This window comes from Malus sylvestris, chromosome 8 (genome assembly GCF_916048215.2).
Source record: "Malus sylvestris chromosome 8, drMalSylv7.2, whole genome shotgun sequence".
Taxonomy (NCBI): Eukaryota; Viridiplantae; Streptophyta; class Magnoliopsida; order Rosales; family Rosaceae; genus Malus; species Malus sylvestris.
The window spans coordinates 9,983,981-9,998,120 of record NC_062267.1 but is presented as its reverse complement, the minus strand read 5'-3'; the positions used below and the strand labels follow the sequence as shown (position 1 = coordinate 9,998,120).

At 39.0% G+C, this 14,140-nt stretch overlaps 1 protein-coding gene across 1 annotated transcript; it reads right to left on the bottom strand.

Moving 5' to 3' along the window:
• Nucleotides 1-833: 833 nt before the first annotated feature.
• LOC126633497 (probable metal-nicotianamine transporter YSL7) lies at nt 834-3,315 on the bottom strand. The gene is made up of 6 exons (XM_050304111.1): nt 3,200-3,315; nt 2,861-3,011; nt 1,876-2,546; nt 1,646-1,779; nt 1,217-1,268; nt 834-1,130 (listed from the first exon to the last, which is right to left on the bottom strand). Exons 3-6 carry the CDS (start codon nt 1,971-1,973, stop codon nt 986-988), a joined length of 429 nt encoding a protein of 142 aa, XP_050160068.1. The 5' UTR covers nt 1,974-2,546; nt 2,861-3,011; nt 3,200-3,315; the 3' UTR covers nt 834-985.
• Nucleotides 3,316-14,140: the final 10,825 nt, after the last annotated feature.

Sequence of the window (14,140 nt, the reverse complement as noted above, 5' to 3'; positions counted from 1 at the left end):
ATAGCCTCTTTCCACGCGCTTTGCATCATGGGCGCTATGCGCCTCAAAGATGTGTTGTTTTATATTCTTATATTTTAAGTGATTATTTTATAAATTGTGCATGTGCACACATCATAACATACTTACGAACATGTGATTAGAGCATGTAATTGGCAACCTAGGATATTCAAATTTTCAATATAACTTTCTAGTTTTTTATGATGCATTTGGAAGGAGATTTTGAATTATGTGAAATTTTCTTTTTATGCTTAGACTAGCATCTCCGCACGCCCTCACGCGCATGCGAGAGGCATTTTTGCATCACGGGCGCTATGCGCCCCAAAGATGTGTTGTTTTAGATATTCTTATATATTTCATACGTGATTACTAAAAATAAATACCAAAGGAGATGGCCTCGTCCAACTATTTAGGCAAAAACTTAAACTGTAATTGAAATACTTTTATATTTCTTAAGTGATTATTTTATAAATTGTGCGTGTGTGTACATCACAACAATTTCTTTTCTTTCTTTTTTTCAATCATCTCCTTATGATATTTTTTTTCTGTACAATTGTGCTACAACGATTACTATAACAATGTTTTATAATTAACACACATAGTCGAACATGAGCACATCATAATAATTTCTTATTATTACTTTTTCAATCAATCATCAATCATCCCTCTATGACATTTTTCTTTACAATTGTGTTACAAACTATTATTATAAGCTTTCAAAGTATGAGAAGATCACGTGGCATTGTAAAAAGATTTGAAATAGTTCTACGTACATATACAAAAACAGTAATTGTAGACAATCTCTTAGTACTAACATGTACATGCATTTAGACAAATTACTAACGTGTACTTTTTAATTATTTATCTTCCTTGATTAGACAAATTACAAACACAAAACGAAAGTGGTCGTCCTGTCACACTAATCGCTAAAAGTGCAAAAAGTTACATTCATTAGTATCCTGAACTAATTAGTTACATTTCATCCATACTAAAAACATTTACAAAAAAAATGAGAGGGAATTATTTGTGGCCTCGTTAAAGCCTCAGATAAAGTGGCGAGCTTTGATGTGTTCCTCTTATCATTCCCCTCCATACTTGACATGCTAAAGTCCTCTTGAAGGTGTTCCGTATTCCTACACAAAGAAAAATAAAACATAATCATTCTAGCATAAAGAAAAATGGAGGGAAAATTATGACCTTCGATTTTTTTTTCAATTACCAATTGTTGTTTCCCTTGCATGTTTGGTATGACTTTTTGCTTTCTTTTTTACCTAAAAATAAAAATAGAGTAAGGTTCGAGTTTTTCTACACGGGCATGAAAATATAAACTCAATATCTAGGTTGTAGATTAGACACCAAATTAATTTGTCTCACCATCAAAGATACTCAAAAAAGAAAATGTGTATTGATGATGCACTTCTTATTCAAAGACACTTAAAAATGTATATTCTAGCATTAAGAAAATGTGGAATACTCGCTTGCTACATGCACTTAAATGTGTGTTGATGTGCTTATGAGTGACTTTTTTATTTTCATGGGCACTACATGCCCCTAAACCATATGTATCATTAAAGATTCCGTACTTGACGAAAGAATTTTTTATTATCAAGGAAACTAATATATTGTTAAGATATAATTGTTCACATACTTGTGTCGTGTGCATAGGTTTTGAGACCAAATGTAGCAATGCTAGAAAATCCGCAGCCATCAGCGGCATAAAAAAACCACTGGTAAAAGGCAAACACAAAGCTGAAGCTTTTGAGGAGCACATCAACTTCTTTCCTACATTCAGTGATCAGAAGAATATATACAATTAGCAGACAGATTAGGTTTAATTAGAAAACGAACATCTACAAATTAAGACAATACGGTTCTTACTTTGCCAACTTAGCTTCTTTGGGTGTGTGAAAGCTGTTGATGAGGTATGCAGTTGCAGTTCCACTCGGGTACGTTAGCTTGTACTTCATGATCATCATGTATTGGATTTTAAAAAGTTAGACCAAAACCGAATTAAATAAATAAATCTTCATGTGTATATGTGTGTGGGGATTCAGTAGTAATTTCCAATTACCTTTTTGAGGGATTTGGATCCTTACCGAATCCCCTCCTTAGGGATCCTAAGAATCAATGCACGTGAACCGTTGATAAAAAATTGTGCGGTTACAATTAAATGTTTTTTGTATTTTTAAAAGTAAAGCAGCCTCGTTTTATATGAAAAATATAAAAAAGAAAAAATTGGTGGCCACATAATTTTTAATTAACGGTCCACGTACGTTGATCCTTAGGATCCCAGGAAGGGGATCCAGCGAGGATCCAAATCCCTTTTTGAGGGGCATAACCGAAGACAACCCGACAAAGCTGACAGCTAAAAGAAACCCAATCATATGTAGATTGGGGTGTTGCCTTCATGTCCTTCCACATCAATCCTTGCACTTATTCGTAGATAATTGAATAAAGTAGTTCAATCTCTTATAAGCCCATGCAAAATTTCTCATTCCATCAATGTGAGACTCATTCTCAATAATAACTTGGAGTTCTACCCAATTAATCTAACACAAATTAAAATTATTAGATAATTAAGCAAACCAGAAATCAAAGCATACAAATATGTGACATTAATCCCAATTAATAAATTTGTTTTTCACAAACACTTTGTAAACTAATACAGTGATAGGCAAATATGATATTATTTTCTTGCATGGAAACCAAATTAGAGATACAAAGCACAACTGTATACTATACATCGTATTTGGCAGATCTATAAGTAATCAAATAGCATCAATATGATCAGAAATGAATGATTGATGAGAAACAGTTAATTAATGGTAGTGAATTTGATTTGAAAAGAGACTAATAAACTTACTGCTAAAGAAGCCGCACTTGTCGTTTATGCCGAGTGAAAGGCTGCTTCAAGAAGCTGCAGTTGTTGATCACAGCGAGTGAAATGGGTCTTTCTGTAAAAGAAAACTAACATGAAGGCTTTCATGTCTTCCTTCTTTCTTTGTTCCTGCGTTCTAAATTATCTGACAATTCACTTTGTGGATATAATAAGAGAGAATATTGGAGAAAAAAAAGTGTAAACATAATACGTAAACGAATGGCTTCGATTTTCTGCAAAAGGAGAGAAAACTGCAGAAAAATGATCAAACAAACTTTACCCTGAAGAAAAATATAAATTAAGCAATAGATTCTGGGGCGTTACCTTTAAAAATGGCCATATGATGATCCGCCTTCTTGCAATGCACTTTGTATAGGAATAAACAGGAAAAAGATTGGGGAAAATAATGGATAAATAGAAACTATCCCATAATCTGAAATTAAAACGCAAGATAAAAAGGGAGATAGAAATCAAATGCCAAAGAAGACAAAAGAGAAGAAAATGGTGGAAGCAAATACCTGAGAGACTGGCGATCAATTAAATGTGGAATCAAATGGCAACTGCCCATAGCAGTTTGAAATCTGATGCCACGTTCATCTTCTCCTCGTGTCAAGTTGCACGATGGCGTCGATTTAATATATGTTTCAGATACAGTTTGAAATCTGGGAGACTTATGACAACTGCATATAACAGTTTCTCCTTCTTCACGTTCTAATTTGTTTCCTCATTTTTTCTGCTTCCCACATTTTTACCATTCCTCACAATGTCTCGCTCATACATACACCATATCACATTTATCTCGACCGCCTACACCGAAAGCAAATGATTTGAAAACCTAATGGAAAAAGCCCGATAAATAATCGGAAAATGGATTAATATAAACAAAAACTCCCCATAGCCAAGAGTTTCCTTGTAAGCATAAGAAACTCACCAACGGGCACTTACATGGAGAAGAAACAAATCCAGTTTTTCACTCAAAAGCAAATAATCAACAATCATGCATGAAAACGGAAGAAAATTAAAAAGAATTTGGTGAATAGTGGACAAACGCTGGAAGGAATACATAGAAAATGGAGAATCAAGATTGAAAGTTACTTGCGATAAGAAACAGTCAATGCAGAGGAAGAGTCTTTGTCAATCTGTATCTTTGTTTCTCTCTCCCCTCGTTCTCTTCTCCTTGATTTATGCACGGTTACAAATAAACTACCGAAATGAATATGAAACTGAACTTACCCAATGAAATTTTAACACAATGAATTACTTCTCCAATAGAGTTCACTTCTAAATCCTACTACTTCGAGAGGATTTTAAATGCCCATTTTCTAAAAATTGGAATCTTTAATAACTAAAGAATCACACTATATAGTAAATAAATGCAAAAACTAAGTCATTTATTAGGACGAAGAATTGCAACTCACATGGCCGTCTGGATTTCCACTGCTCCCAATAGATTGTGTGGATATCCGAAACCTTCAGAAACCCGAAACTGTAGGACTCGCTCTCAAAGCCCACACTTTGCCCGTGCAAAACTAAATTCCTAGAATTCCTCTTCCCTGCATTCACAAACATGTCGTCAGTTTCTTGTCAACTTTGGATTTTAGAGAGAGCGAGAGAGAGTGAAGAGAGAGACCAGTCAGGTTGTTGGAAGAGAAGGAGAGGATGGAAGGTGAGGGAGTGGACGCTTTTGATCTAGTTGGTAGCTTGCAAAATGTGGAGAGTGGTTGAATCCCACGTTGCGGTTCTAATTCTTCATTCGGCAAAACTTTACTGTTATGATGCTTTATCTTTTTTCAGTGATGGTTTTTTTACCAGTTTGTCCTCCTTTTTAGGTTTTTTTGGATTTTGATTGTGAAGGAAACATAGGGATATTCTTGGCATTTCTAAATACTTCACCAAACTGGGGCTCTCCCTTTATATATATAAATGATTTATCTTTTGAAGGTAACTAATCTCCCTTTAGTTTGAAGGGAATTAAAGTAGTAACTTCTTCGATCCCAATAAAACCTCAATTTGCAACCATGAATAGTGTGGATTATCTTCCAAATGTGTTTTCAAAGATGTAGCCGAAGAAAATGGTGCTTTCGCAGCCATTTGGCTGGATGGTGATGGATTCATCGCGGAAGGGTCTAACGTGAATGTGGCTTTTGTTACAAAGTATAAGGAACTTGTGATGCCTCAGTTTGACAAAATTATAAGATCATCTCCAACATTTAGGTTAAAATTTAGAATTTTTGACTTAGAAAATTTAGGTGTTAATCCAGAAACAGTTTTTCTGCTTCAATCATTTTTTGTTAAATTTCTAGCCTGACATTATTAAATAATGAATTTAAGCTAATATTTGTCTTGTACTATAAAAAAAAAAGCTAATATTTGTCTTTAAAGTAACTTAAAAAAAAACATTATGTAGATTATTCTAATTTGTTTTATGAACATTTTAACCTAAAAATATTTAGATTTCAATAAATATTAAACAAAATCACTAAACCAACACCATGAAACGCATAGAGAACTTTTTTTTTTAAATTATTTTACCCATTGGATTTAATTTTGGGCCATTAGATTTGATCGTATTAGATCTCAATCATTGGATTCAATGCATTTATAAATATAAAACTAAATATTGAATACATATGAATCTATACCATATACCATTGGATCAACCAACGGTCCAGTGGTCAGAGCGGTTGGATTAAATTAGAGAGCCATTGGGCTCATAAACTACTGCCGACATGCGGTGGACCCAGGCCTGTCTGTGCCTACTTAACCTGTGACATATTTTGGGGGGAATTAGCACTATTTTGAGTTATAACACATAACCCAATTTTAGCCCAAAGGTTGGAGTGATTTTGGAGGGAAATATAAGGCAAATTTTGAGACTTACTTTAAAGGTTGGAGATGGTCTAAGCGGGTGCACATCAAGGAGAGTTTTGGCTCTTCCAGAAGGGCTGGTGCGGAGGGTAACCTTCAGGAGTTAGAGTAGACAATGTGGCTATTGAGGAAGGGAAGAAGGCATATGAGATAATGCTTATTGGCAGTGCAATTCTAGTCCGGCATGTAATGCAATGGGATGAGGAGATTGAGTTTATTTAAATTTGAATTATTTTTATATTATAACGATATTCTAATTGCAAAAGAAACAAAAAAGTTAATGAAACTCTCTTGACACACTCCGACCCAGATTGTCCACTAAGGTTCCGAATCGAGCTGTATTGGCCGACACTTGGAAGGTGACGAAGCCATAAAGTGTAGTGATGTGGAAAATGTGAATAAATTTAAACCTGAAAGTACCTAAATACGAGAATGTACTGTGAGCGGGAATGAACCAATTTCACTCGTGACATCAGAGCATAAGAAAAGTACAGTAGAGTGGATTGAAAATCATACCATCGAAGGTAATCTTCAATACCAAGACTTGCCACGAATCCTCGTCAATACGAAAACTCTGCTTCTAGAACCTAGAGGGATATAAACAAGAGTGAGTGGGCCTGAAAATAAAGCTTTAATAAAGACATTCTAAAAGATATAACCCCTCCTTGTAATACTTGTATATGGTCCAGGAAATCATACTATATATAAGTATGAAATCAAATGTAAATCAACAGTAAATCCAAGAATATTCCAAATCACTACATATCGGCAACAGTATAATAAATCAAGTGCTCATCAATCTATGGTAACTCATGAGTCGGAGTTGCCTAACGCAACCTGTATGACTCATAAATCAATCTATGGTAACCCATGAGACCCATTGACCAAAAGTCAACCATCGATCAAAGATCAACGGCAGGGTCCACAACCGTACGTAACTCAATCCGAAAGATCTGCATCTTGGATTTCTGATCCGTAACCTCCAAAGATCCACATTTTGCTTCTAAAATATCATACTAAAGTTTCATTACGATCCAACGGTTGGATCTCCGCCAATTGCCAATTCAAGTGGCGGTCAACGTTTTATTTTACGAACTTATAAATCCAATTCGGGAAAATCTGTACATCAGATTCCCAATCCGTAAGTTTCTAATATCCTTAAATATTACATACTATAATTTATTAAAGTTTGGTGACGATCCAACGGTCGGATAGTCGATTCATATAACGTTCAAGTAGCGGTCTTTATCAAAACTATGTTCAAATGATGAGATTTTATCAATCAGACTTCACCTATGGAATTGGGGTGTCAAACTTAACTTAGAAAGGTTAGGGGGTGACTTGGCTCACGCGCCGCCGCACACGGCGGTTGGCTGCCCCGATTGGCCGGAAAATTCAACTATCTCCAAAAATTCTCAATTTTTACAGAAATGAAGATCTCAAAGAGTAGAGCAAGTTTTATACCTGTGGCCAAGTCCAATTTGGCCGGGAAAGGCTCCCATTTCACTCAAACCCGTTGGAACCCTAAAATGAGTGAACTTCGATTCTCCTTCCTTGGTGTTCCAACATCTCTACCACTGGTTGGGTCTTGTTCTTGGGTCCAAGGGAAGTTGATTAAGGGTAGTTTTAGGTGGTGGAACTCGCCGGATCGGAGGAATCACCGTTGAGCACCTCCGGTGCTTCGATGGGGTTCCTCATGGTTTTGGACCTAAAAACCCTCAAATATGGGTGGAGATGGTAGAGGGAAGGTCACTGAGTGTTTTGCAAGTGTTGGATGGTAATGGTTCAACAAAAAAAATGGCGAAAATCGCCGGAGTTTGATCGGTTTGGGTGTGGAGGTGCATTGCCCGACGGGAAGGTTTTTGTTTTTTTTTTTCCCTTTTTCCTTCTCCCTTCCCGATTGGTTCTCCTTTATCTATCCTTGAAGCTGATTGGCTTCTTTCCCACAAGGTGGGAGTTCAAATAATTTATAAACTAAAATATAAATAACCACTTTCAAACGTCCGTAACTATACCATTACAATCCGGACTCACGAACGGCTTTAGCATATGCATTCGTACCAATGAGTACTACACAAATACGCCAAAAGAATAAGTCATACGTTCCTCTAGACGATGGTCAACAGGAGTCAAAATCCTTGCCTCTAGGGCATTTTCGTCAATTCCCTAGATTAAAATAAATAAAAACGTAATTTTAAGGATGGGTTGTCACACTCTTTGTCAACCAAAAGATGGTGAAAAGACATTTTTGTCTTCCACCACAATAAAAAAAAATTAAGGACAGTAATGTAATTTCATATAATAAAATTTTGTTTTTTGTTTTTGTTTAAAGTGATTTTAACATCTCTAGTTTAAAGAAAATAAATAAACCTCTCTCTCCCTCTTACCCAATTCTCTCTCACTCTCTTCATTTCTCCTTTAATTTTACAAATTTTCACACGCACTTTAATTATGGGATATACTAGTTTAATTTAAGTTTTAAACAATCATATTTATTTATCGTACTTACATAATTTAAAAAAAAAATATCAATAAACTTATACCTAATCTTAATTTTTGAGCCAAATAATTTGAAGTCGAAAATGTTAAAGAGACTCTTTCAAAATAGAGCTTTTCATAAACTCTCTGCCATCTTATAGTATTGGTTTTGTACTAAAGTACTTTTATAAAAAGTGAGTATAAAAAAAACTAAGCTAAAAAACTAAGCTAAAAAACATGTTTGGTAAACACTTAAAAACAACTTTGTTTGTACCATACTTGACCAATCCAGAAACTACTAAGCACCAGTCAACGTTATACCGTCAAGGACCTAGAAGAGTTTCCCTCCAACCAGGAGGCCAATCACAACGCGACACGTGTCGACATCAGAAGCCAATCATAGCGCGACACGTGTCAACATCAGAAACCAATCACAACACGACACATGTCAATGTCAGAATGAAACTAGAAACTCTCTTCTATAAATAGAGATCATTCTCTCACAATATTTCTTAATGTCATTTGTACTAAATCATTCACTAGTACTCACTAAAAGAGAGCTTGAACCTATGTACTTGTGTAAACCCTTCACAATTAATGAGAACTTCTCTACTCCATGGACGTAACCAATCTGGGTGAACCACGTACATCTTATGTTTGCTTCCCTATCCTTATCCATTTACATACTTATCCACACTAGTGACCGAAGCAATCTAGCGAATGTCACAAACATAACACTTTCTGTTGTACCAAAGTCCCCACTGATTTTGTGCATCAATATTTGGCGCCGTCTATGGGAACGACACTTATTCCCACTCTTTTCAGCTTTGTCAAGTTGGTTTCCACCATTTGTACACTCTCTTTTGACCATGCATCCCTCTTCAACATGGGGAGCGAAGGAAGTCACAACACACAGAATAACACACCTCTTACACCTAGTACGAAGCAACGAAAGAATGAAGGAAAGATGGTTGCTCTTCAAGCTAAAGTCGATGAGCTATAAGCTCAAAACAACAAGATAGCAATGAAGAATGAGGTCCTCCAGGAGCAGTATGAGAAGCTCTTTGAGACATTCCATGAAATTATGTGTACTCAAACACGCGAGCTTGTTGCCCCTGTGGACATCAACCATCATCTGGGTGCCCTCTAACATGGAGGGTCACCTTCCTTCGACATGGGTATCCCTGATGAAGATCGAGTTAATCATCAAAACATTGATCAACATGAGACATCTCACAACCCAGCTGCTTCGACCCGAAGCAGGAGAAGTGGAGGAAGACACCTCTTTGCAGAAGGGTTGGAAGGATCGAAAGCCGTTTATCGTGACTGCCGAGACTTCCTAAAACAACATCGAGAGAATCCTCTCCACATATGCTCGAAGATCAATGACCCAAGGGTTCCTGAATGACTCGGTCCCCTCTCACGACCCAGGCTAGCTGCCAATCTAGGGAAGGAACGACAGGTCTCAAAGCAACATGAAGGTACATGAGACTCTGAGGTATTCCGATAGACTCGTCCTAGAAGTCAGTACGGCGAGTCCAAGGAAAAATCACACGCATTTGCTCAAACTTTACTACTTCCAAGAGGCGATGGAGACTTACGAAAGAAAATACCAGTGGTACATGACACCACTCAGGACCCTCTTGTCCTACAGCTCATCGAGGAAGTAAACAAGTTGAAGGTCGAACGTCAGGCCGAGATACCTGACTGGAACCAACCCAGGCCTGGCCCTCTCACAAAGAGGATCCTCGACACCCCTCTTCAAGCAAAGACAAAACAAAAGCTTGGTTTACAACTCTATACTGGAAGGGAAGACCAATTGAACACCTTAACCTCTTTGAGTCTACCATGGCATATCGGATGCACACCGACGAAGAACGATGTCTTCTCTTCCCCTCCACCCTCTCTAGCGGAGCTCTAAACTGGTATTGCCGTCTTCCACCTGAGATAGTAGACTCATTTGAGGAACTGAGGAAACTGTTTGTCTCTTAACACATCTTCCAGACCGATCGCTTGCATTCTATAGATGACTTGTACACTATTCACCAGAAGCCGGACGAGTCACTACGAGAGAATGTTGGTCGTTTCAGCTATGAGTATTCTCGCTGTGCTAAGGCAGATGACAAGACTACCCTCAAGGCCTTCACGGTAGGCCTACGTGATTATTTCTTCAAGTACATGATCAATGCCAACACTTGGAAGACTTACTCTGAGGTGATGGCACATACGTATAACTATGCTTTCGCCGAAGCAAGGACATATCAAGGGAAACCTCCCACAACCACCCCTTATCAGCAAGTAGGAAGTGGAAGCCAGATCCAACCAAATGAGAAGACCTCAACCTTCCAAACTGCAGCGATGCCTCCCCATGCCTTACTTAATACTTTGCCAAGTCAACAGACATATCAATCTCAGGGCAAAATGAAAGATTTCCATCCTCACCAGTCTCATTTTAGTAAAAAGAGTAAAGGACACTACCATGATAACCAAGGGTATCGCCATGATAATCCTCGACCCCAGGCAGCCAACGCAGTGGGTCAAACACATGTCAGGACAGCCCCTACCCCGAGGTATGAGGCATACACACCTTTGAACACCACATGCGTGGCCATTTACCCCAGCATAGCACACCTGATATCGAAGTCAAAACCGAGGCACCTGGATTACAAACCCACGAAGAACACAGGCACGTTTTGCTGCTACCACGAGCATAACGACCATGACGGCGAGAAGTGTATCACCCTTCGTGATCATGTTGAAGCTTTGGCACGTGAAAGAAAAATTGATCAATTCCTCATTCACCCTCAAAGGGGTAACCGTAACCAACACCAGGTGAATGTAATATATTCCATAAGTGGTGGCACACCTATATCTAAATCTTCCAACAGGGCCATGAAAAATAGTGAACGAACTTTAAGGTCTGGCCACCAAGTGTTTCACGTGGAAGACATCAAGGGAGGTAAGTATCAAAAGCCTAACTAGGATCCAATATGTTTCTACCCTGATGAAGAAATAAGTATCATCTACCCTCACAACGACCCACTGATCGTGGAAGCTCACATAGCCAACTTTAAAGTACGACGAATCCTGGTAGACACGGGGGCTTCGGTCAATATCATGTTTGCTAAAGCTTTCAGAACACTTAATGTAGCTGAACACTTGCTCGACCGCTCGATTTCCCCTTTGATAAGCTTCTCCGGTGATATCGTGCAACCTTTGGGGAGCAAACACTTACCTTTCACCATTGGTACAAGCCCTTACACAGCTACCATTACCACTAACTTCCTGGTAGTTGATTGCCCAACGGTATACAATGTCATCTTCGGACGCACATGCATTAATGATCTCAAGGCCATGGTATCCATACATATGTTGTTGATGAAATTTCCAACCCCCTATGGCAATGGTTACATTAGAGGAGATCAAGTTAGTGCACGATCATGTTACAACACTTCGGTCAAGCAACAACACCTGCTTGTGCCCAAGGAAACCCTTTCTATACATGACCAAGTCACAAAGACCAACCCAGACGAAGCCAACTTGGATCTTCATGGTGGCAACAGTCAACCCGACGATCCTCGAGATGACTCTTTCACCCAGCAAGCACAACCTGCTGAAGAGTTGGAGAAGGTCTCTATCTCAAAAGATTATTCGGATCGCATGGTGAAGATTGATACCACCTTGTCACCACCCATTCGGTTGGCATTGATCTCTTTTTTGCAAAAGAACACTGAGGTCTTCGCCTGGTCATACGAGGACATGCTAGGCATCTCTCCCGATATAATCTGTCATCGCTTAAGTATTGACCCCAAGACCAAGCCAGTGAGACAGAAGCGAAGATCTTATGACGCTAAACGGTACAAGGCAATGAAGGCAGAAGTTGAAAAACTTAAAAGCATAAGCTTCGTCCGCGAAGTCAATTATCCAACATGGGTAGCAAATGTTGTCATTGTTAAAAAGAATCCGACTAAGGAAAGTTTCCTGCTCCAAAAGGTCTTATGGAGAATATGTGTCGATTACACTGACCTAAACAAAGGATGCCCGAAGGATAACTTTCCTCTTCCTCTCATAGACAGACTTATAAACTCTACGACAGGGTGTGAATTCCTGAGCTTCATGGATGCTTACTCAGGATACAACCAAATCCTCATGAACCCTCCGGACCAAGAACACACAGCTTCACTACTGACAGGGGACTATATTATTATAAAGTCATGCCATTCGGCCTAAAGAATGCATGAACGACTTATCATAGACTGGTCAATTCAATGTTCGCCGAACAGATTGGGAAGAGCATGGAAGTTTACGTTAATGATATGCTAGTCAAGAGCAAACATGCTGACCAACATATCACCAACCTATCTGAAACTTTCACCATTCTGAAGAGGTATCGAATGAGGTTGAACCCCAACAAATGTGCCTTCGGCGTAAGCTCTGGCAAATTCTTAGGCTTCATGATAAGCCAACGAGGCATTGAGGCTAATCCTGAGAAAATCAAAGCAATCATTGATATGAAGGAACTGGTAACTTCAAAAGACATCCAGAGCCTTACTGGCAAGGTGGCAGCCTTAACTAGGTTCATCTCTAAGGCCACCGACATATGTGCTCATTTCTTCAAAGCACTTAAGGGAAGTAAGAAGTACATTACCTGGATTGATGAATGTGCTGAGGCATTCAAGAACCTCAAAGACTACATGAGTAAAGCCCATTTGCTCTCCAAACTTGAGGTTGGTGACACTCTCATTATCTATCTGTCGGTATCGGCTTCAGCAGTAAGTTCCGTTCTCATTCGAAATGATGGTAATGTCGAACGGCCTGTCTACTACGCTAGCAAGGCCTTACAAGATGCGGAGACACGATACTCCAACATTGAGAAATTGGCTCTAGCATTGGTCATGTCTGCTTGAAAACTTCGCCCTTACTTCCAAGCACACTCTATCATCGTGCTTACCAATCATCATATTCGACAAATACTCCAAAATCCTGACACTTCCGGGCGAATGATCAAATGGGCGATAGCATTGGGTGAGTTTGACATCTCCTACCAACCAAAGCCAGCTAAGAAGGGCCAAGCAGTGGCAGACTTCATCGCCGACTTCACATATCCTGTTGACATTGTTTCTACGCCTAAAGAAGTGGTTTCATTACCCTCGGAAGCTTAGAAAATAGAACCAACAGCCCCAACATGAAGTCTATATGTTGATGGCTCGTCCAACCAACAGGGTTGTGGAGCAGGACTAGTCCTTACAACCCTTGACAAAGTGGCAATAGAGTATGTTCTTAGTTTCAAATTCAAGGCGTCGAACAATGAGGCCGAATATGAAGCCCTCATAGCAGGCTTACGTTTGGCCAAACACTTTGGAGTTGAACGAATTGATATCTTCAGTGACTCCCAATTGGTGGTTAACCAGGTCACCAACAACTTTGACACTAAGGATAGCTTCATGGTTGCATATCTGGCATAAACACAATTGTTACTTAAGCACTTCCACTACCAGATCACCCAAATTCCTCGAGCGGCAAACAGTCATGCATATGCTTTGGCTCGCCTCGCCTCATCGGTGGAAGACAAGATTGGGAGAAAAATTCAGGTCGAATTGTTGGTAGCACCAAGAACCATGGTTGCGGAAGTGTGTAACTTACAACAGGGGGATAGTTGGATTACCCCGATTTATAGATTCCTTGCTCATGGCACCCTTCCAAATGACAAAGTCCAAGCTAAGCAGATTCGATACAAGGCTACCCGTTACTTGATCATTAATGACCAACTTTACAAGCAGGTTTTAACCTACCATACCTAAGATGCCTTACACCCGCAGAGGCGGAAACTGTCCTTCGGGAAATACAAGAAGAAGTCTGCGGAGATCATGCTGGATCTCGATCCCTAGCACACAAGGCTTTTCGCCAATGATATTACTG